This window comes from Stylophora pistillata, chromosome 11 (genome assembly GCF_964205215.1).
Source record: "Stylophora pistillata chromosome 11, jaStyPist1.2, whole genome shotgun sequence".
Classification (NCBI taxonomy): domain Eukaryota; kingdom Metazoa; phylum Cnidaria; class Anthozoa; order Scleractinia; family Pocilloporidae; genus Stylophora; species Stylophora pistillata.
Window position 1 is genome coordinate 3,363,025 of NC_142529.1, and position 20,411 is coordinate 3,383,435.

General features: G+C 38.3%; 2 protein-coding genes and 1 long non-coding RNA gene across 4 annotated transcripts; 2 read left to right on the forward strand and 1 right to left on the reverse strand.

The window, feature by feature from the left end:
* Window positions 1-341: 341 nt before the first annotated feature.
* On the forward strand, window positions 342-4,364 carry LOC148719689 (uncharacterized). Its single transcript, XR_015993133.1, has 3 exons — window positions 342-1,340; window positions 1,546-3,437; window positions 3,762-4,364. It is a non-coding gene; the product is annotated as an uncharacterized LOC148719689 (long non-coding RNA).
* Window positions 4,365-6,205: 1,841 nt separating this feature from the next.
* LOC111323114 (acetylserotonin O-methyltransferase) lies at window positions 6,206-20,361 on the forward strand. Its single transcript, XM_022926407.2, has 3 exons — window positions 6,206-7,032; window positions 19,349-19,624; window positions 19,865-20,361. The coding sequence occupies exons 1-3, from the start codon at window positions 6,405-6,407 to the stop codon at window positions 20,077-20,079; spliced, it is 1,119 nt and encodes a 372-aa protein (XP_022782142.2). The 5' UTR covers window positions 6,206-6,404; the 3' UTR covers window positions 20,080-20,361.
* LOC148719690 (uncharacterized) lies at window positions 8,898-17,816 on the reverse strand. 2 transcript variants are annotated; one of them, XM_088738292.1, is made up of 7 exons: window positions 17,509-17,816; window positions 17,342-17,410; window positions 16,288-16,344; window positions 13,219-13,839; window positions 13,038-13,069; window positions 11,478-11,545; window positions 8,898-11,000 (listed from the first exon to the last, which is right to left on the reverse strand). In XM_088738292.1, exon 7 carries the CDS (start codon window positions 10,944-10,946, stop codon window positions 9,792-9,794), a length of 1,155 nt encoding a protein of 384 aa, XP_088594418.1. In that variant the 5' UTR covers window positions 10,947-11,000; window positions 11,478-11,545; window positions 13,038-13,069; window positions 13,219-13,839; window positions 16,288-16,344; window positions 17,342-17,410; window positions 17,509-17,816; the 3' UTR covers window positions 8,898-9,791. The 2 variants fall into 2 exon arrangements, with proteins under 2 accessions (XP_088594418.1, XP_088594419.1); XM_088738293.1 differs by lacking the exons at window positions 8,898-11,000; window positions 11,478-11,545; window positions 13,038-13,069; window positions 13,219-13,839 and adding an exon at window positions 15,553-15,809.
* Window positions 20,362-20,411: the final 50 nt, after the last annotated feature.

Consider the following 20,411-nt stretch of genomic DNA (forward strand, 5'->3'; position numbering starts at 1 on the left):
AATGTTATAATTTGCAAACTTTTAAAGGTGAACTTGCTAAAAACAAAAAGCAAGATAACCAATGCTTATTTTTTTAAGTTCTTGGTTCTCTCGCCTTGTGTGATAAATTCTACCACAGTGATTAAGTGCCCGGAAAGATTTTCGTATAACCCCATACCAATCAAAAACAAAGCAGTAGTCCCAAAGGAAATCTGTTGTTTTGCCTCTGCTTTCCTTTATCCAAGAATTGAATGCATAATCAAGTATGGGGTTATACGGAATTCTTGCCAAAATAACTCTGAGAAAAGTATTACAACAGTTGAGGTACTTTATTAAAAAGCGGCGAACTATGCAAACGGAAAGTCAAAAAACTTTACGTCAGCATCTCGAACAAAATCTACCTCTTAACAGTGATTCATTCGCTCACCTCGTCTCAAATAATTTCTATTTTGCAAATATCGTTCAGTTCTTCAAATTCGGTGGCTTGAACTTTAGATAAGGGAACGTCCAGCTTGAAAATATTTCCTGAAGCGGTTTTGAGCACAGAAGTTGGTAGAATACTTCGATATTCTGTTCGAAGAAGGACAACACCTCCGTTCCACTAGCAACATGCCACACTAAACCTATGTGTGCGAAAAACGCGAATGTATAATTAATTTTGAACATTACCTCGCCCTCTGCCTCGGCTGCGTAAATCACCCACAACAAGTCCTGAGCTTTTCACAATTGACCATGACGCTCTTTTTACAGGATTTATTCTAATATTTTGTCGAGGAAAATATGTTTAACTGTTTTATGAGGAATCATTATTTTACAACGTTTGAGAAATAAAAGGTTGTGAAGAAGTAGTGGTGATGAACCGGACTAAGCAGTGGGGGGACGGGAAAGTTATTCAAAAGTCGATTTAAAAGAAAATGCGCAAAGGCTGCATCTGAAGTTCAAGATCTTTTGAAAATAAATTTTTTGTTGCTAACGTTATACCAGGAATCGAAAAATTCTAGCTAAGAATTGTCCTTCCCAACCCTCTCTAGCAAACTTATCGTCCTTCGGACCCAGATTTCTGGTTTGATGATGACGGCCAGCAAACATGGCTGTGATCGGACGATGTGATTGTGGGTTTCTCGTCGATCGATCACAGGAAAAGTATTTCTGAATCAGTTTCATGGTTGTTACTGTCATGTAAAGAAGCTTTCTTTGCTCTTTACGAGCCATATTTTCGATCTTCAACTAACAGTAGTTCATCGGGATCAAAAAGGATAAAGGTACATGCAAGTTTTGAGATCAAGGAAACGGCGAAAGCAGTCTGATATAATCTGAGGGAACTAAATTTTTTAAAATCAAGCATTGCACTACGACAAAAGGTCTGTAACGTTTGTATTTTGTGTTAAATAACCACTCACCAGGAAACACTCAATGTAAATGTGACCCTCTCGTCTCAAAAGTTTGTACAATACAGCTGTTGTCTTCGACTCCCTGACGTTCCATTTCATTGATTCATTTTGAACCATTGATTTACCAACCGCAGCCTTCTGCTGGATAATGACTTGTATGTACTTACCTTTTTAGCGGAAGAAACCCGCCCAAGTCGTTCGATCAGAGGAATAACTTTAAGATGCTGCTGCATTGGTAAACAATTCAACTTTTCAACCATTAACATGCAACTTTTCTGTCCATCGATCACAAAAAATGAAATAATCAAGATTACGCCCTGGCTTGTTGGTAAACATCCTCACCATCCCCATGTTCTTTCTTGAAGAAAAAAGGAAAGAAACATCTTTGTCAGTGCTCTGCTGTAGCCTCCTGCGTGGGAATGGGAACTTGGTCAACAGGTGTGGTTCAGATTCTAGCACCAAAGTATCAAAGTGAGGATTTCATACCAAGAAAAAGAAAGAAAAGGAGTTGACAGTATAGTATAAGAATGTAATAGTAAGATGTGAATGATTAACCTTTCTCTACCTTGAGTGAGTCTTTAGAGATAGTAAAGAGCTAATACTTAAGAAATGGTGGAACGAGTGTCAAGGTGATAGTTATCAATAAAAGGGTGCTTGGCATTTACAGGTAAAATGGCCCTTAATTACTGAATGTTGCTGCATGAATTGAACAGGAGTTTTGCTACCCCCTCTCCCCCCTCCAAAAAAAAAAACCCTCACTGACTAGTATAAGTTATTCCAAACTTCCGCTAAAAATGGACATCACAAGTGAGGGCTTGAGGAGTTCATCTGATGTTGTGCAGAAACAACAAACTGTGAAGAAGGTTAGGGGGCAGATGCAGGAAGGCAATGTTGGTATTTCTGAACATAGTTTGAACATCTCAAGTGGAGAATCAAAACCTAAAGAACCAGAACCAGAGCCAAACCATTATGAGTTGTTACCATATCATCGGATCATATGCAGGGTTCATTGAAAGAATCATTCCAGGAAGCCTCCTTTACACGATGAGCTAAACTCTTTTCTAACTTACAAATTGTTAGCAGCACTAATCATCAGTTAATGGTAGTCACCTTAGGAAAGCTCATTCAGGGGTATAGCATGCATATTTTGTGGAATACACACTTGAGGGAAAGTAAATGGTAGCACTGAGCTGAATGATATTTTAGATATTCACACAGTTTCTACTTCATCTTTATATCATAAAATTCAAGCAACCTAATTAAGAGTTATCTGTGTAAACAGCAAAGTCACCACAATTATATATTGAAGACACTTTTTGCCAGTAAAATTAAAAAAGATTTAGGCTTTGTAAACTTTTTAAGCCAAGCAAACAGCTTATGGTCACTATATGATTTGAATATATCAACAAAGTTGAAATGGTAAATTGGCCACCGTTACAATTATAGAAGCTGACGGTTCGAGCGTTAGCCCTTCGTCAGAGCGAATAGAGGAATTGTGGGTTGTGTGTGCTTTAAAGGCAGAAAATGGAGCTACGTGATTGGTGGGAACATGGCAACGACGCAGCCCCAAACAGTTTCTTTAGAAACTATCAGCCTTTATGGTCACTATACCCCTGTTAGACCTCATTTTAGTTAGAGATACCTTTGAGTTGGAGACAGTTATAATGTAAATTGTTTAGAAATTGGGCCTTTCCCAGGGCTGTCAGGTATAGTAGTGCCCGGTGGCCCCTGGTGCCTAACATTTGTTCTTGGGTGACCCAGGAATCTTAGTTTTTTCTGAGCACCCTTGATTTCACAGTTTCTGAGCACTGGGCTCTCTTCAATTTTTCTTAGAGCACAGCCTTGTTTCCTAATATTTACAAAGTAGACAATTTCATAAGTTTTCCTGAACAGTAACCACATACAGTATATCAGTTCTTACCTATAATTTATGTAAACTTATTTTTGTTTTGTGTTGTTGTTTTTTTTAAATCAGAAATATTTTCTAAGTATGTGCCACCTGATTCACTCTGTCAGGAGATATTTGCTTGTAATCTAACTCCATACTGGACTAGCTGGATAAATGAGGTAATAACTTATTTCAGTTGTTTGATGTTTTTGTTACAAGTATCAAACTTTGAGTGAATCTGTTTGGTTATTACCTCATTTTAATGTACTCTATACTTTAAATGTCTTTTCCTGATTGACTTAACCAGAAAAATTAAGTATTCTCCCTTTGTTTGGATCTTGTTTACTTGAACATCAAACTTATAAGTATCCTGACTCAATAAGAAACTCCTTTTCCCCATATAATTTAAATTCTATCTTAGTATTTACACCTGTAATGATACCCTTGCTTTTCTTCTTTGCACTTCAATTAAAAAATATATATATTTCATTTTTTATCACCAGGTACTAAAGTTTCAAAGTGTGGAGTACTTTGAAGAGTGTAAAACTGAACAAGTATCAAGAAAAATTCAAGAAAAAATATTACGGTCTTCTCACCAATTGCTGTACGCCAGTAAGTAACGCGAACTACACAACGAATAGGCTTTATTTATACACGGCGAAACAAGATGGAGGACACACAATGGAGAGAAAACAGTCAGGCGTCACTCGTATGAGCGCGCGCATAAAACTAAACAAACACCGCAGGACAACCTGCTGGCGGTACGTGACTTTGTAGTCATGTTAAGCAGAAGAGATGAAAAAGCATTGGGTCATAGATTTTTTTCATAAAATGGATTATTTCTGATTTCTGCGTATCATTTTACCTCCAAGTTCCTGACAGTCATCCTTGGCATGTTTGCTCAAAAACTGTGAATTACTTTCTTTTAATTGTGAAATTCGTTATCTGAAGTGGAAACTTTTATGAGTTTATTTAGTTATTAGTTGCAAAACCACCCCACCCTGTATGTTGAGATTGCAGAGTTGTCTCAGCAACCAAATTTTCTTCTTGGTAGCAAACTTGATCGTAGCACATCTTTATAGCTAATAAATACTCGAATAAATGCATTATGGATCAAGAAGTTATTGATTAAAGGCCACGAATGTCTCCAGAAATGTAATGTAAAAACTTAACAACATCTGCATCCCATACAATTTAGCACATACTTCATACTGTTAAACTGGAGAAAGGCTAACACCTGCATTGTTTGTACAAGTTGATAACTGACGTTATTCCAGTGACCTGCCGCTTAAAATAACGTTGTGGCAACGAGTTGAATTGGCATTAGTGAGATGTAATTGAAAAAAAAAAAAAAAATGCCGTCTTTAATTCTACGTGTATAGAAAACAAACAGTTGCGTTGCATTTTTCAAACTCAACAGGTCGTTTCATCATTAACGCGTATCGTCCCAAACCTTTTGACCCTGGGGCCAGAAAATAGAATGAGAAACGAATGTGAAGAATCTCCCAATTTCCTGATCTGAACTCACTGTTTCCAAAATAGAGAAGAATTACAACCATATTCCATGAACGACATCACGATTGAATACTGAAAACGGAAATCACTTGCAAGAAGAAGTCTAAAACTGTCATCATTTCGGAAAAGTTACTTCAGTAATTGCCTCTTAATAACTGGAAATGTACTTGCGTGGGTCAGGGAATTGTCAATTGGGTCCCTCCCATGGTATAAGCTTGTATCCGTATTTTTATCGTTTGACAGAGAAGTTCTGATTGTGCTGTGTAGGGGAGATCCACACTCACTGAAAATTCCGTCACGTGACCCGTGCGTTATTGACTAACACTCAGCCTTTCCTGTACTTTTTCATCATGAAAATCTGGAATAAATCAGAATGAATTTAGTACGTTTGTATTGGTTTCTCTCCTTATGTTAAAGATAGTTTTGAATTTCTGGAGCGAGTGAGAGCTGCAAGATACTTTCCTATCTCTTAATTAATGTTGTTGACAAGTACCATTAATCATTAATGTTATTTAATAAGTAATTAAAAACGATTTGCAAGCTGGGAATACTAACACGTCTGTAATACTGATCATCAAGATTTAAAAAACTTTGCACTATGATTTACAATTTGTGACTCTTGAGGTGATCTGATTTGTTACAAAGTATCATAATCAAGTCATAAATGATTACAAGATGCATGCGGAGAAATCAATCTTTCTGGAAGATAAGTAATTCTAATTTTGGAAACTCTTGAACTTAGGGTTCTCAGTAAAAGATTCTTGACGTTCGGCCTGTACTTTTCCGAACTTTGTTTTCCTTCTTGATCTAAGTAAAACTCCATTCACAAAGTATAAAACTATGTGTGTAAGGAAGAAACACAATCTCTTTCAACAGATAGAATACGCGCAAAACTGAAAAACTATGGTGATTTTCAAAGGTTCTTTAGTCAGGTGTAAAGGTTGGACTAATCTGTGATAAGAAATCTCTATGGCTTGAAAACGAAAAAAAGTAGTCGAAGATCAATTGCTATTGACATACAGCTAGAATGCTTATTTATATGAATGTGTATTGCTGTAGCGCAAGTGTTTTACAAACTGAATCATTCTGGAAGAAGCACTACACCATTACCGAGTTATCACGGTTTAGTGATCTGGTACCGAAATTAGGGCGCGAGAACGAGGCTAAAGGCGAAGTCGCTCCAATCGGTGTTAAGGGCCACGGTTGTGAAAATGAGCGAAAATTTCTCGAAATTCAATGTTGGAGAGTGAAAAATTATTTGTGAGAGGCCTATTAGAGAGGGTAAAGGGGGCCGAGGAGGGGGAGGGGAGGGGAGGGGAGGCTAACATACCATACTTCAGTTCTTTCGTGACACATGGTGGCGAGGGTAATCAACCTGAACCCGCGGATAATGTGCAGTTGCTAGGCTGTTTTAACATTTTATGGTAATAAGAATTAAATGCACTCATACACACTTGGATCCAGTAATTGAGATCTAAAAGTGCAAATTTCATTCGCCCATAAACAACAGAGTTGAACAAGTACATTATCCAGTTGGTTGTCAAATACTGAGGTCACTTTCATTCTACACCAAAAGGCAGTTTTATCCTTTGTGCGGGTTATCAATCCTTCGGTACGAGGCACACCACGCCATGTTTGCTTGCTCTTTTTTAAGTCTGTTCAAGCGCACGAAAATGATTGTGATGGCGCAAAGCAAGAACTTCCACTCGCTTTCTCCAGTCCCTGAAAAGTTCGGAAAATTAATCCACGCGCATCGCGCGTCACAGGCGTTGTTTACTGCGGTCGATCTGGGAATCTTCGATACTTTTAGTAAATCATCAACACCTTTGTTCGCTGAAGACATATCGAAACGCGTGTCTTCGAACTTGGATGCTACCACACGCCTTTTGGACAGCCTTGTTAGCTTGGAACTTTTGGAAAAGACAGACCAAAATGGTTCGTGGCAGTATAACAATTCCAAGATTGCCAGTGACTTTCTAACCTCGACTAGTCCCGAATCTTTGGTAGATTTCATAACGGTGGAACGCGAAAAAGTTGTTCCCATGTTTTGCAACCTAACAAGTGCGATTCGCGAAGGTAAGAGTCAGTGGATAAGGACATTTGGAAAGACGTCAGAGGAGTTGTGGAAAGGTCTGTATGACAACAAGGAAGCTACGATACGCTTCATGGGCGCTATGCACAGCTCTTCACTCCAAGGCTGTTATGCAGTTGCAGAGGCCTTTGATTTAAGCGAGTTTACGAGTTGCTGCGATTTGGGTGGTAAGTCACATTGAAAATAATTTGTTCGTAAGACTGCACTGATAGTTTGTTAATGTAATCGCTGATCAGTTGATTTTGCTTGACCTAAAGGTGACTAAATATTGGCCAAGTTACCCGACTGAGTGTTAAAATAAAAGCTACAATGTTAGTTGATTACAAATAATAAAAATGCCAGTTGATTACAAATAATAATAACACACGTATGATGCACGATCCTCGCAGTAGAGAGCGCTATTTATGCAATAGCGAAAATCACACCTGAAAAAAATCAGGCCTGTACGGGATTCGAACCTCTGACCTCTGCGATACTAGTGCAGCACTCTATCAATTGAGCTAACAAGCCAACTGGGAACAGGCCGTTAAGTTGAACAGGCCGTTAACTACTGCGAGGATCGTGCATCATACGTATTTAATACCGCAGTTCAAAATATATGAACTTCATTTATATATTGTATCTGATTTATCATCACGGGTTTATCACGAATCAACTTAACGGCCTGTTCCCAGTTGGCTTGTTAGCTCAATTGGTAGAGCGCTGCACTAGTATCGCAGAGGTCAGTGGTTCGAATCCCGTCCAGGCTTGATCTTTTTTTCAGGTCTGATTTTCGCTATTGCATAAATAGCGCTCTCTACTGCGAGGATCGTGCATCATACGTATTTAATACCGCAGTTCAAGATATATGAACTTCATATATACATTGTATCTAATAATAACACAATCATGCATGGGCGTGAGGAAGATCTAAGTTTTTGTTTTGAGTCCTGTAACCGAGTTTCAAGTTGGGTGATCGGGTTCACATTTCACAATCGACTGCTTCTGTTAGTGAACTATACTCTAAATTAATCACGTTTTAAATTTCTTTGAGAGGCAGTATTGGTCTTTTGACTGAAATAATTAAACGTCACTAGTCACCGTTTGGCATGAAGCTTCGCACGCTTTCTTTTACAGATTTGCTTCAATCCGCTAAATTAAATCCAATAGAGGTAAACAAAAAAAAAATCCGAAAATTAAATACCGCAAACATGCAATACCTTTGCTCAAGGTGAGTAGGCGGGCGGTGAAGTAGATTGTGCTGTTGCTAAGCAAGTGGATATTAAGTGTCTGCTCCCGAGGTAAACAATTAGTTTTAGATACATTAAAGTTCACACAGCAACCAGCTGGACAATTAGACAGGGTTTGATACTACTTTGGTTTAAAGATTTAAAGAATGTAACCGGTTAAATTACAATTCATCGACCCAACGTTTCGACACTCCTGTCTTATGATGAAGGCACCAAACAAGAGTGTCGAAACGTTGGGTCGATGAATAGTAATTTCTCCGGTTACATTCATTAAATCTCTAAACAAGAGTAGCATCAAACCATGTCCAGTTTGTTCTATTTTACCATGAGTTTTAGTTTTTCTAGAGTCGAAGTCGAGGGGAACGTTAAGACCCGAGAGAAAACAAAACTTACTGTTCCCTGAGCGAGCAGACATCGAGGGTTGGTTATTCAAACAAAACAAAGTTAAGGTGCAGTTTAGCACAACTGGGTTCTATTCCATCTTCAATCTAGCCAGAAGTTTCATCTACATGTTGATTTTTGTGAACAGTATCACGAAGGCCTCGGGGCAAGACTGGAAAAATTTAATTCAAACAACAACTTATGGAAAAGTCTACGAGTCTATCGACTGACTAAAACCGCAGCCCAAGTCAGACTTAGTTTGAACGACTGGCTCTAAGTGCCATGTTATACAATCAGACGAAGGAAAACAATTGCGTGTTCAAAACAGCACAGCTTTGTCTGGCAGTTAAGTGACGCGTAACAAGACGAAACATCGCTTGCAAAGTACACGGCGTAGCATTTCTCCCATAATGTTGTTGAAGTTCTTTCTCTAATGGACTCGGGGGTGGAAGCGGAATAATTGGATCTCACTTATTCATTATTCCTTTCATTTTTTTCGAGGTTATTCATTATTCATTTTTAAATTTTTCTCGTTATTCATTATTCCGTATTCGAGTTTTTTAGGGAGTTTCTAATTCGCCTTATTGTGAAATTTCGCTCCGACGAAGGGCTAACGCTCGAAACGTCAGCTTTTGTAATCATTACGGTGGCCAATTTACCATTTCAACTTTGTTGATATATCCAAATTATTGTGAAATAGATGATTTCACTTCAATTAAAATGCGATTTAAAACCGTCAGCGTCATGTTCAATCTAATTACCGTATTTATTTACTTAACTCCAGCCTGAGGTTTATTTAGATATCAGCCTTATAGGCGTGGCATTTACTTTTACATACTGTACACTGAACAAAAATGTACACTAAACATCTACACTATAGGGACTGTAAGCAGTGACGACGGAAAGCTCTTGCGATGGCGTTCGACACATACCTTTTCCATAGTCCTATTTACTTTGCGCAAATTATTGGTAGATATCTAAGCATCATAATGTTTGATATTCTTATTTTCGATCATCGGATTGAGTCTTTCGTCTCTATAACGTAACCTAAAAAACACTGGAATTTTAATTGATAACGCGTTTAAGATCAAAGCAACACAGTTATTCAACAATATAATGGCGCGAATTCTCGGTAGATTTGGTGGTAAATACCCGAGAACCACATTTTACTGATTCTTTCCGATGTGGAAATATTGTCACTCAACTTTCTAAAAATTACATTAAGCTTTTAAAAATAACACAACGAAAGAAATAGCTTTGAGATCCTAGAATACTTTACCAATGAATACGTGTGTTGCGTGAAGCAAAGTATTAACTTAATTTAGGCTCAAACGTGTTGCAGTGCGTCCAGATCTCCTATTACAAGCTACATGTCTGGGATGGTCATCCCTGGATGCGGAAGCAACTTCGCTTTCTCTAGTTTCCTCGTCGGACTCGATGTCACTGTTGTTTCCACCTTTAAGAATCCTTTCAATTCTATCAACTTCTTCTTGCGAAAGTTGATAGCATTTTGAATCATTTTCGTTAGAGGTGATAGCGACACAAACACGGTCCACAATGGAATAGGGCGAATTTTTATGGTCTTCGTACGCTTCTTTAAACAGGAACATGTCCTCAGTTTCGCTATTGTCCAGCCACATAATATCCATTACATTTTCGGTAACCTGCAGTTCATTTGCAGTTCTGTCCTCGACTAAGAGATCCTTTAGAAGGAGAGCCAAGAAAAAACCCCATTTCTCCCTTCGTCGACCGTGTTTCACAGCGACAACTTCTCCTGCTCTGAACAAAATTTCACAATGAAGGACGGATTGCTGACAAAGTACTTGTTGAGTGTCACCCTGTAGCAGAGTACTTGTTGTAACATTTGAACCTGGCTCACGCTGTTGCAACGAGAACGGTATTGCATACGGCAATTGACCAGTATCTTCTTTGCTTTTGTCTCTAACAGTATGTTGTCGAACACTCTTCCCGAAAGATGAAGCGAATTTCCTTAACTCGTTTGTGTCGCTAAGGGATAGTTTCTCCATTTGATCTTCAATTAGGGATATGGATGGTTTAGGAGGAGGAGGAGAATCCAATATTTTGTCCGGATAATAGCTTTTGGGCCCGGTGAAGTAGTGGAAATGCCCACGATACATTCTCTTCTCCAGTTCCCTTACACAGGCTGTGCGTCTAATTCCGTACTCGAGTTGAGTAGGCATGGGATCCCCTTGTCTCATGAGCGAAAAAAAATTTTCAACCATAAGGGTGACCAGCGCAGACAATCGAATTTGTGCTAGAAGGTCTTCAGCACCTTTCTCGGAGAGAAAATTTTGCAGTCGCGTTAGGCTGCCATGCATCATCTCCATTGATCTTCTTGTTGTGTATGACAACACTTGGTCAGGACCTTGAGTTGCTGTTCGATTGGTCCTCTGCCTGGTTTGTTCGTCCCACATCATTAAGAATTCCCCTAGTTTGTCCAATGAAGACATTGCCTCACGAAATGAAAATCTCGCAGCTCCCCTATAGTGGTCAATGTCAAACACCTGAGCGTATGGACAGACAAAACATGACAGTTTTATCAAGGGCTCCGCGTTTGTATACTCTCGTTCAATTTATTTATTTATTTATTTATTTTTGTACAAATGCTCTGAATATCTCAACAAAACGTGCCTTAAATTGGATTTAATATTTTTTTCAGTGCAACAAGCAATGTCAGTAATAATATCATCGACTGAATATCTACTTGTAAAGAAATATAAAAATGTATATACTGGGACAATGAGTCCCAATACAATAAATACAATATTGAACGCCGAATACAATGTATACGTATGAAACTTCAGTAAAAGGACGATCTGTCGTCCTGACACAACCGAGCAAAAAACATCAGAAGGGTAAGTTAATTTCACCGTAAGGAATCTTTATTCAGTTGTCATTTAATTCCAAGAACTAGCGCATACTTATGGTTAGCCCACAAAACTATATTGTGCTACGGAAACATGTACGCATAAAAGTCTTACTTTCTCCAGCTTGAGTGACTTGAAACAATTTTTCACGAACTGGTTTGCAGTATTCAGTTAGCTTGAACCTAAGAGAATATATATACAGATAAATTAAATAAATATTACTTCACTGAAAAACTCGATCATAACAGGTAGCAGGGGAGGGTGTAGTGGCGAGAGCACTGTGATGTTCCCCCGATGTGCCCTGGGTTCGACTCCCGAACCCGGCGTCAATGTGGGTTGAGTTTGTGGTTAGTTCTCCCCTTGCTCCGACAGGTGTTTCTGCGGGTTATGCGGTTTTCCCTCGTCATAAAATCAGCACTTCAAAAAACCCTTTCGAAAACGAAATCAATACAAATGTAGTTCCTTTTACAGCACAACCATAAAACTCAACTGTAAAGCCTAAATCATAAAGCCATACGCAATAATACCGTCACTGGACAAATCAATTTAGGATCGGGTTATGTATGATAGTAACTTTTGAATACTTTACCCTTTTTCCATTAAAAATGGCAACATCAATGAAAAGAAAATTTCCAAATGGGAATTTATAGTGTTCACATTAAGACCATAAACTAAAGGCGGAAAAGTACGCGCGACCAACAGGTTTTCGCGCCAAATATTCGCAATGCTTGTGCAATGTTTTACATTTTTCATTCATTAGTAAATCAATTAATCCCCTTTGAAATGGGAGACTTAAAACAATCCTTTCTACAAACAGAAGTGCAGTTCTATTGGATTTGTCCCATACATAGAGGAAAAACATTATCCGCGACAAGAAAAAAAGGTTCTTTAACACGTTAAAGCTAGTTGAGCGGTAAGCGGTGCATTTGCTAGAAACAGTCAAAGTAACACCAAAGGATCGAAAAGGCTCATTTTTTTACGACATGTACAGTTAAGGGATGAACCTTTGAAAAGCGTATTTCCCGATGAATTTGCCGTATGCCAGGGCCGAATTCTTTGCTTGCCGATCGATTGCCGATTACTTCACAGAGTATATGTCAATGTAGAAAATAGTTCAAGGACTGTTAATATTCCACAATATTCATATTCATGGTATTGAACTGCAACTAGCCTGCAGTCGAGGCTCATGCGGGAAAATCTTTTCACATGCAAACATTTTGAACGAGACTCCCCCGCATGAGCCTCGACTGTAAGCTAGTTCCAGGCATAATCGGTGCTTATTTTCAAAAGTTATCATATGAACCGATCCTGAATTGTTTTGTCCTGTTCGAGTCCAGTGTATAGCGCAAAGTTGAAAGGGAAAGGCGTTGAAGGAGCGGACGGATGCTATTTTCTTAAAAAAAATATTTAAGCACTGTTTTCTTGAAAATGTACTTTTCGCTAGATTCTCCTTTAATTTAAAGGCCCATTTCCATCCGAGATCCTTTGCAGTCGTTTGTTTTTGTTTTGGAATCGCGCTATTGTTAAATGGCGAACTCTGATAGTCATTCACAAACACTATTAAAAAGAAAAAGAAAGATTTGGTGAAGAACACGGTAAACAAATTTGCAGCTAAACATTTGAGACTGAAAAATCATAAATCGAGTCTGTGTATAAAACTTGTACAAAGCTTACCTGATGTTGAAGGAAATTGTTCGGCTTCAACACTAAATAAAATATAAACAAATAACCAATATTGGCCAAAACTGATTTACTTTAGGCATTTCAATTATAGAATAATGACTTGTACAAATGAGATCGCTTACATACATATCTCAGGATCTCAAGTAAAAATCAGTCAAACAATTATTCTCACCTCGAAAAAATCTCCCCGGAGTCTCTAGTTCCATCGTAGGAACAATGCAATAATATTTCTGCAAAAGCACTGTCTGTAGTGTTACCGGAACCCATGGTTGTTTTCCTTGCCCTCCATAAATCATACACAGACTCTCGAAGTCGAATAACCATTGCCGAGCAGGGCAGACTCGGCCTTCCTCTAGACCCCTTCTTCGGCGGCATCAACTTCTCAAATGACGTTTTTCACCGTAATACATGTAAAATTAAAAACTATTTACTGCTATGGATACTACGATTGTTTGTTGTTCGCACATGATTCAAGCTGGAACTTTGAAAGCCCTAATTAGTAAGATGGAAGAAGATATCAAAGCGATTCCGCAACTACGAGGAAAATAGCGTATTTTTCATGTATGAAAAATGATCCGGGCGCGCAGGGCATCTCGGTTGGAAATGGGCCTTTAAAATACTGGAGAAGGTATCGAGAGCTTGGTGAACACAAATTAATCGAAATTAAACAGACCACAACACTTATACTGACCTTGGTTTATTATAGGATTGTCGGCGCGATTCGGTAATCTCAAAATGATGCCTTTCCGATGAACGTGATCTGGACTTAGACTGAAACCTAGAGCGCTTAAATCTAGGAATAAAACACCAATTTTCAGTTTAGACACTGATTCACATACGCACAGGGTTCAAAAAAGCCAAATTATATCGATAGACAAGTACAAATCCTTCGAAGTTGATTCAAAGTGTAAAAGGATTTTGGAATTGCTGCGAACAAATCGATAACAAAAGACATCAAAATGGTTTTTTTTTTCACGACATGAGTCCATCGCTATGATGGATAAGAAAAAATGGCCAGTTCCGAAAAAGATAATAACAATAACAACAAAAATTTATCGACCTCAAAATCAACCAAGACAATCACAAGAAATTAATGAAAGAAATAAATGTGGTACCCATATTAAGTAATGTTCCACATAAGAACGATAGCAAACTTCATTGTTCAGTGGCATTGGGTCTTTCCACATAGAATATCTTTGATTTCAAGAATAGGGAAGGAGCTCGTTACAAAAGTAAAATCCATTTGCATCAAATAGATTTTAGGTAATTTCGTGCTTAACCAATCAGAATAGCAGAAGACAATAGATATTAATTTTGCTTCTTTGATGAAGTTCCCCAAATACAATATCTTTTAAAAATTGTATGTTGTGCGATTGGGTCTCAAATATACTTGAAACCTTAAAAAAAAATTAGACAAAATGCAACTTGAACCTTAACTTTTTAGCGGTTTTTGAGTCTAGGCCAATGAAATCACTAGTTGTTCAAATGAAAAAAGTTGACATTCCATCGTGCATTGCATCGTGCATTGCCTTTCATCGCTAAAGCAATTGAAAAATTGGTAGCTAATCAACTTATCTCCTACATTAACGAATATGAGTTAAAAGAGACATTCCAGTCGGCGTACGAGCGAGCTGAACAATTCAATATCACAGTACTGAAACTGCACTTATTCGTGTTCACAATGATATTCTTTCTGCCATTGATAATCGTCGAATCGTAATTTTACTGTTGTTAGACCTTTCCGCTGCCTTCGATACAGTCGATCATACCATCTTCCTCTCTCGTTTACGTGTACGGTTTGGGATAGCTGGAAAGCCTCTATTATGGTTGCAATCCTATCTATCGAATCGCACGCAATATGACTCCGTCAATGGTGGTACTTCTACGAAACATGACCTTAAATGTGGAGTGCCACAAGGATCTGGATCCATTTTGTATTTGCTTTATACTTCGCCGCTTTCAGATATCGTAAAGAAATTTAAGCTGAGCTATCACTTTTATGCTGACGACTCACAGCTTTACTTGTCTTTCCAACCAACCGTACTGGGTGATAAGGATCTAGCGGTTTCTAGCATCGAGAGCTGTGTGAATGAAATCAATCATTGGATGATGGTTAATCGCCTTAAATTAAATAAAGACAAAACTGAATTATTTGTGATCTCCGCTAAACATCTTCCAAGACCACTCCTTCACGAGATTTCAGTTGCTGGTGAGACTATCCATTCCCTGCAAAAGGCGAGGAATATCGGCACTATGTTTGATAGCCATTTTTGCTTTTACGATCATATTACTGACATTTGCAAATCTTCATTTTATCATTTGCGAAATATTAGCTATATCAGGAAATATCTTTCAGCAACCACTACTGAATTGCTGGTTCATATGTTTGTATCGTCGAAGCTGGATTACTGTAATTATCTTTTGTATGGCCTACCAGCCTATACTCTAAAAAAGCTACAACACGTCCAGAAAGCCGCGGCGCGCCTCGTCACACTTACAAAAAAGCATGATCACACTACGCCTGCTCTTTTCAATCTTCATTGGCTTCCCGTTAATCAACGTATTATTTTTAAGATTTTACTTATAACCTACAAGGCACTTAACAACTTGGCACCGTCGTACATTTGTGATTTGCTTACATCTTACACCCCATCGCGTCAACTACGCTCATCATCCAAGCACCTTCTGGTTTCTCCATCCTATAACTTGAAAACATATGGCGCAAGATCCTTCTCTGTAGCAGCACCATCATTATGGAATGCTCTGCCAAGTGAAATTAGAAATGCTCAGTCTGTGTCTGTTTTCAAAAGTAGATTACAAACTTTTCTTTTTAGAAAAGCCTTTTATAATTAATATTAGCTGTCTTAAGAGTTAATGTTAAAGTTTTTTGTAGGCGCCTTTGAACAGCAGGATACTGGCGCGGTATAAATCTTTTATTATTATCATTATTATTATTATCCTTGTTATGCGGATCATTACTTAAACCTAAAGTTCTGGTTAACATTTTTTTTAAATAAAGGATTCTAATCCTTTACTAATCACTGAGAGTAAAGGGTCTATTTTTATAGCTGCTATACTGATACTAGTAGTGTGGCAGGCGTAAACCTGCACCGATTTGCTCTTTCATGATCCATTTAGCTGTGATCGTCTGTTTTTTATTTCAATATCGTATTAAACCGGCCTGGACGTAAGTTTAAAGCTTTGATCAAATAGGTGCCATAAAATACATGCAAATCGTCACCTTGTTCTTTCTTGCGATCTGCCACGCCTCCTTGGTGATCGTGACAGGTGTTGAGAACTGAAAGAGATGTGCCAACAAAAATGTGGATGAGAAATCAATTGTTCAATATTGCTTTGAGGAACTTCATATGTTTAAATCAAACTAGTAAACCGATCGGTGTATCAAGTTAAAATCATATATAAAAGCAAAGATAGATACAACATAGGAAGAAATGTAAAGTTATACTATACTTCGGCTTGCCAAACCAGCCTTCTTCAGGTGCGATGTTTTTTTTTTTTTTTTTTTAAATAAAGGTGATATTTTTACGTAACAACGGAAATACGTGGAGCTCCACTTAGAAAAATAGCAATGATAGACAAATAAAACTAACTGGTAACAAAAAATATAAAGAAAACATTGAAAGAAAACTAATACGAAAATGAATAATTACTATGTTTCTTCTCGAATGTTCAGACCATGAGTTACAATTGTTCTGCCTTTTGAAATTAAGAAAGCGTCTTTAGCTTTATGTATTGAGTCTCGCTTAGGGAAAATTTTTTCAATGGAGAATAGTTGCTTATTATTAGCAGTGTAATATTCTACAATATATTGTAAATTACAGCAGTTACTGGGTCACATATATTCGATAGTGTATGTTTCGCCGGTAGAAAAGAAAGTTGGAAGAAAGTAGTTAGTAATTCCGTCGGAAATGTGGGATTGACATCTTGAAATTCGTCAAGTGCTTTGCCAGACACGTGCTTTCCCACGTGCTTTCGCCACGCGCTTTGCCAGACAGTTCCTCGATACGCTAATTAATGGTACATGTTTTGGTGTATTTTATTGGGAAATTTTTCATATTAATAATTCTAGCTATTTTTCGAAACGAAACGGTATTTTGCGGGTTAGGGTTATTTTGCGGGTTATAGTTATTAAATACAAGACGAAGGAAACTCAGTTTTGTTCTTCGGTGGACGTCAGTCATTTCGCGTTTTAAGATTGGCTGCAGCATGTAAAAACAATTCACTAAACAGAAAACTATAATAAATCAACATTTAAGCACTTAAAATTGACCCACCTTTCCGATCTTTACGACCGTTTTGAACTTCGCTCTGACCTTTCAGGCGACCAGGATTGGGAACGTGACCTGGAATTAATAATGCAATTTTGATAGCGTATGAACTGTAGTGAACAACAAACATGAACCGAATGTAGATTACGATATCAAACTTGAATTTAACCTACCGTCTGTCGCGATCTCTCTCCTTTTTTTTTCCCATTTGTAGATTATAACTGTTCGATTACCCTTCGACACTCTAAAAACACACCGACACGTCACTCGAGGCAGACAGTCACAAAGAGACGAACCAGACAGTGATGACATAACGAACATAAGCACGCAACAATCAGGACCGAAATCAGGAAAAAGTTACGCAATCGGCTGGCAAAGGAGGATCTGTAATTGAATACCGCGACCAGAATCTGAGACTGGAAGGCACCGAAAGGTCATAAAAACCATCAAAGACATCAAAAATTTGACGAAGATTGCAAGTTTCGAGCGCATGATCTCTATCGCTTCTTTACGCGATTCTTTTTTGGTATAATTCTTTATTCTCGATTAAACCCTAGTTATTCATTTCCTTTTTAAGCCGTTATTCCTTATTCATTTTCTTTTTCAAGCCGTTATTCATTATTCATTATTCCGCTTCCACCCCCGATAATGGACCGAGAACACCTTCGAGACGTGGAAAGGAATGACAAGGACACATCGAAACCAGTCGCTAGACATTTTAATTTACCTAATCATTCTAAGGAACATATGGCAATCTGCGGTCTTTCCTTGCACTTAGGTAGCACGGAAAGCCGTAAAAATCTTGAACAAAAGCTCATCTTTCAAACCGGCAGTCTAAATCCCACAGGGATCAACGAACGCTTTTCATTCCACTAACTTATTCATGTTTTTCTCGTTGCCATGTTCCCACCAATAACGTAGCTCCATTTTCTGCCTTTAAAAGCACACACAACCCACAATTCCTCTATTCGCTCCGACGAAGGGCTAACGCTCGAAACGTCAGCTTTTGTAATCGTTACGGTGGCCAATTTACCATTTCAACTTGGTTGATATATCCAAACTATTTTTATACTACAACAAACATATGAAACATATGTGTGAACTGCGGTTATGAGACGTATATGAGAACGATCCTTCGCAGTAAAGCACTATTTGAGCAATAGTGAAAATCAGACCTGAAAAAAATTTCAGGCCTGTACGGGATTCGAACCACTGACCTCTGCGATACTAGTGCAGCGCTCTACCAATTGAGCTAACAAGCCAACTGGGAGCAGGCCATCAAATTAATTCGATATAAACCCGTGGATGATAAATCAAACAACAACAAACATATGAAACATATGTGTGAACTGCGGTTATGAGACGTATATGAGAACGATCCTTCGCAGTAAAGCACTATTTGAGCAATAGTGAAAATCAGACCTGAAAAAAATTTCAGGCCTGTACGGGATTCGAACCACTGACCTCTGCGATACTAGTGCAGCGCTCTACCAATTGAGATAACAAGCCAACTGGGAGCAGGCCATCAAATTAATTCGATATAAACCCGTGGATGATAAATCAAACAACAACAAACATATGAAACATATGTGTGAACTGCGGTTATGAGACGTATATGAGAACGATCCTTCGCAGTAAGGTCTGATTTTCACTATTGCTCAAATAGTGCTTTACTGCGAAGGATCGTTCTCATATACGTCTCATAACCGCAGTTCACACATATGTTTCATATGTTTGTTGTTGTTTGATTTATCATCCACGGGTTTATATCGAATTAATTTGATGGCCTGCTCCCAGTTGGCTTGTTAGCTCAATTGGTAGAGCGCTGCACTAGTATCGCAGAGGTCAGTGGTTCGAATCCCGTACAGGCCTGAAATTTTTTTCAGGTCTGATTTTCACTATTGCTCAAATAGTGCTTTACTGCGAAGGATCGTTCTCATATACATATTTTTATACTGCTGTCCACTCATATTTAACCTAAAACATCTTTTTTTTCTCATCAAATACGTGTAGGAGCCGTAGGGGCAATGGCTTATGCTCTGTGCCATCACAATCCCCAAATGAAGATAACAGTTTGTGAACAGCCAATCGTCGTGAAATATGCCCCACACTTTAAGCCGTCATTGGAAGATTGTCCGAATCAAGGGAATGTTTCTTTCTTGACCGGCGATTTCATCGAGGATGATTTACCAAAGGCTGATCTGTATGTGATAAGCCGTACGCTTCACAACTGGTCCGATGAAAAAGTCGACTTGATCCTATCAAAGGTCTTCGATTCTTTACCCTCAGGTTAGTACACAAACAAGGAACACATTCACGATAAACTATTCTCTATGCCAAATGATCGACGGTTAATTTCAGGGTAGGCAGGGAAAACTGATTTGATTTAGTTAGTCTAAGTGGGTCCTGCGTAGACTCCACTGAACTATCGAGTGGTACCCTTCAGGCACTGAAAAAACGCCCGTGCGGGTAGGCCGAAAACTTCCTCAGAAATACTAATTTTTAAAAATGCGTGAATTTTCTTTGTAGGTGGTGGTCTTCTTGTTTGTGAACAGATTTTACAGGACGACAAAAGTGGTCCGGAGAATGCGTTACTCCAGTCACTGAACATGTTACTGTTATGCGAAGGAAAGGAGAGATCATTTAAGGAATACCAGCAGCTTTTGGAAAAACACGGTTTTGTGGATTTTCAGGCGAAACAAGTTAGCTTTTATATGGATGGGATTTTAAGCAGAAAGGCTTAAACACTATGCAAGCATGATATGACATTTAAAACTTTGATCCCTATGAGTGACCAGCATCTAATTTCTCCTTACAATATCACCCCTGAATCACACATTAAGGTCATGAGAACAAAGAAAATGATCACCAACTAAAGAAGCTCTTGATTGTTAAACAAATTCTCCTTGTCATCACCTTAGGAAATGTATAGAGAACAGTATGGAGAATATGCAGGCTGATGTTAGACTGTAAAAGGCTAGGCTTGGTTTTGAATCTTAAGACAACATTAAAGTGGATTACCTTTACTCAGTGGTGTTTCTTTACTCTTAAGCTGTAAATAAGTTTTGGAAACTGG

Coding starts and splice junctions, on each gene's coding strand:
- LOC111323114 (XM_022926407.2), top strand. CDS start 6,405: ATGTTTGCTTGCTCTTTTTTAAGTCTGTTCAAGCGCACGAAAATGATT. Junction 7,033..19,348: donor GAGTTGCTGCGATTTGGGTG/GTAAGTCACATT, acceptor AAATACGTGTAG/GAGCCGTAGGGGCAATGGCT. Junction 19,625..19,864: donor CTTCGATTCTTTACCCTCAG/GTTAGTACACAA, acceptor TTTTCTTTGTAG/GTGGTGGTCTTCTTGTTTGT.
- LOC148719690 (XM_088738292.1), bottom strand. CDS start 10,946: ATGTCTTCATTGGACAAACTAGGGGAATTCTTAATGATGTGGGACGAA.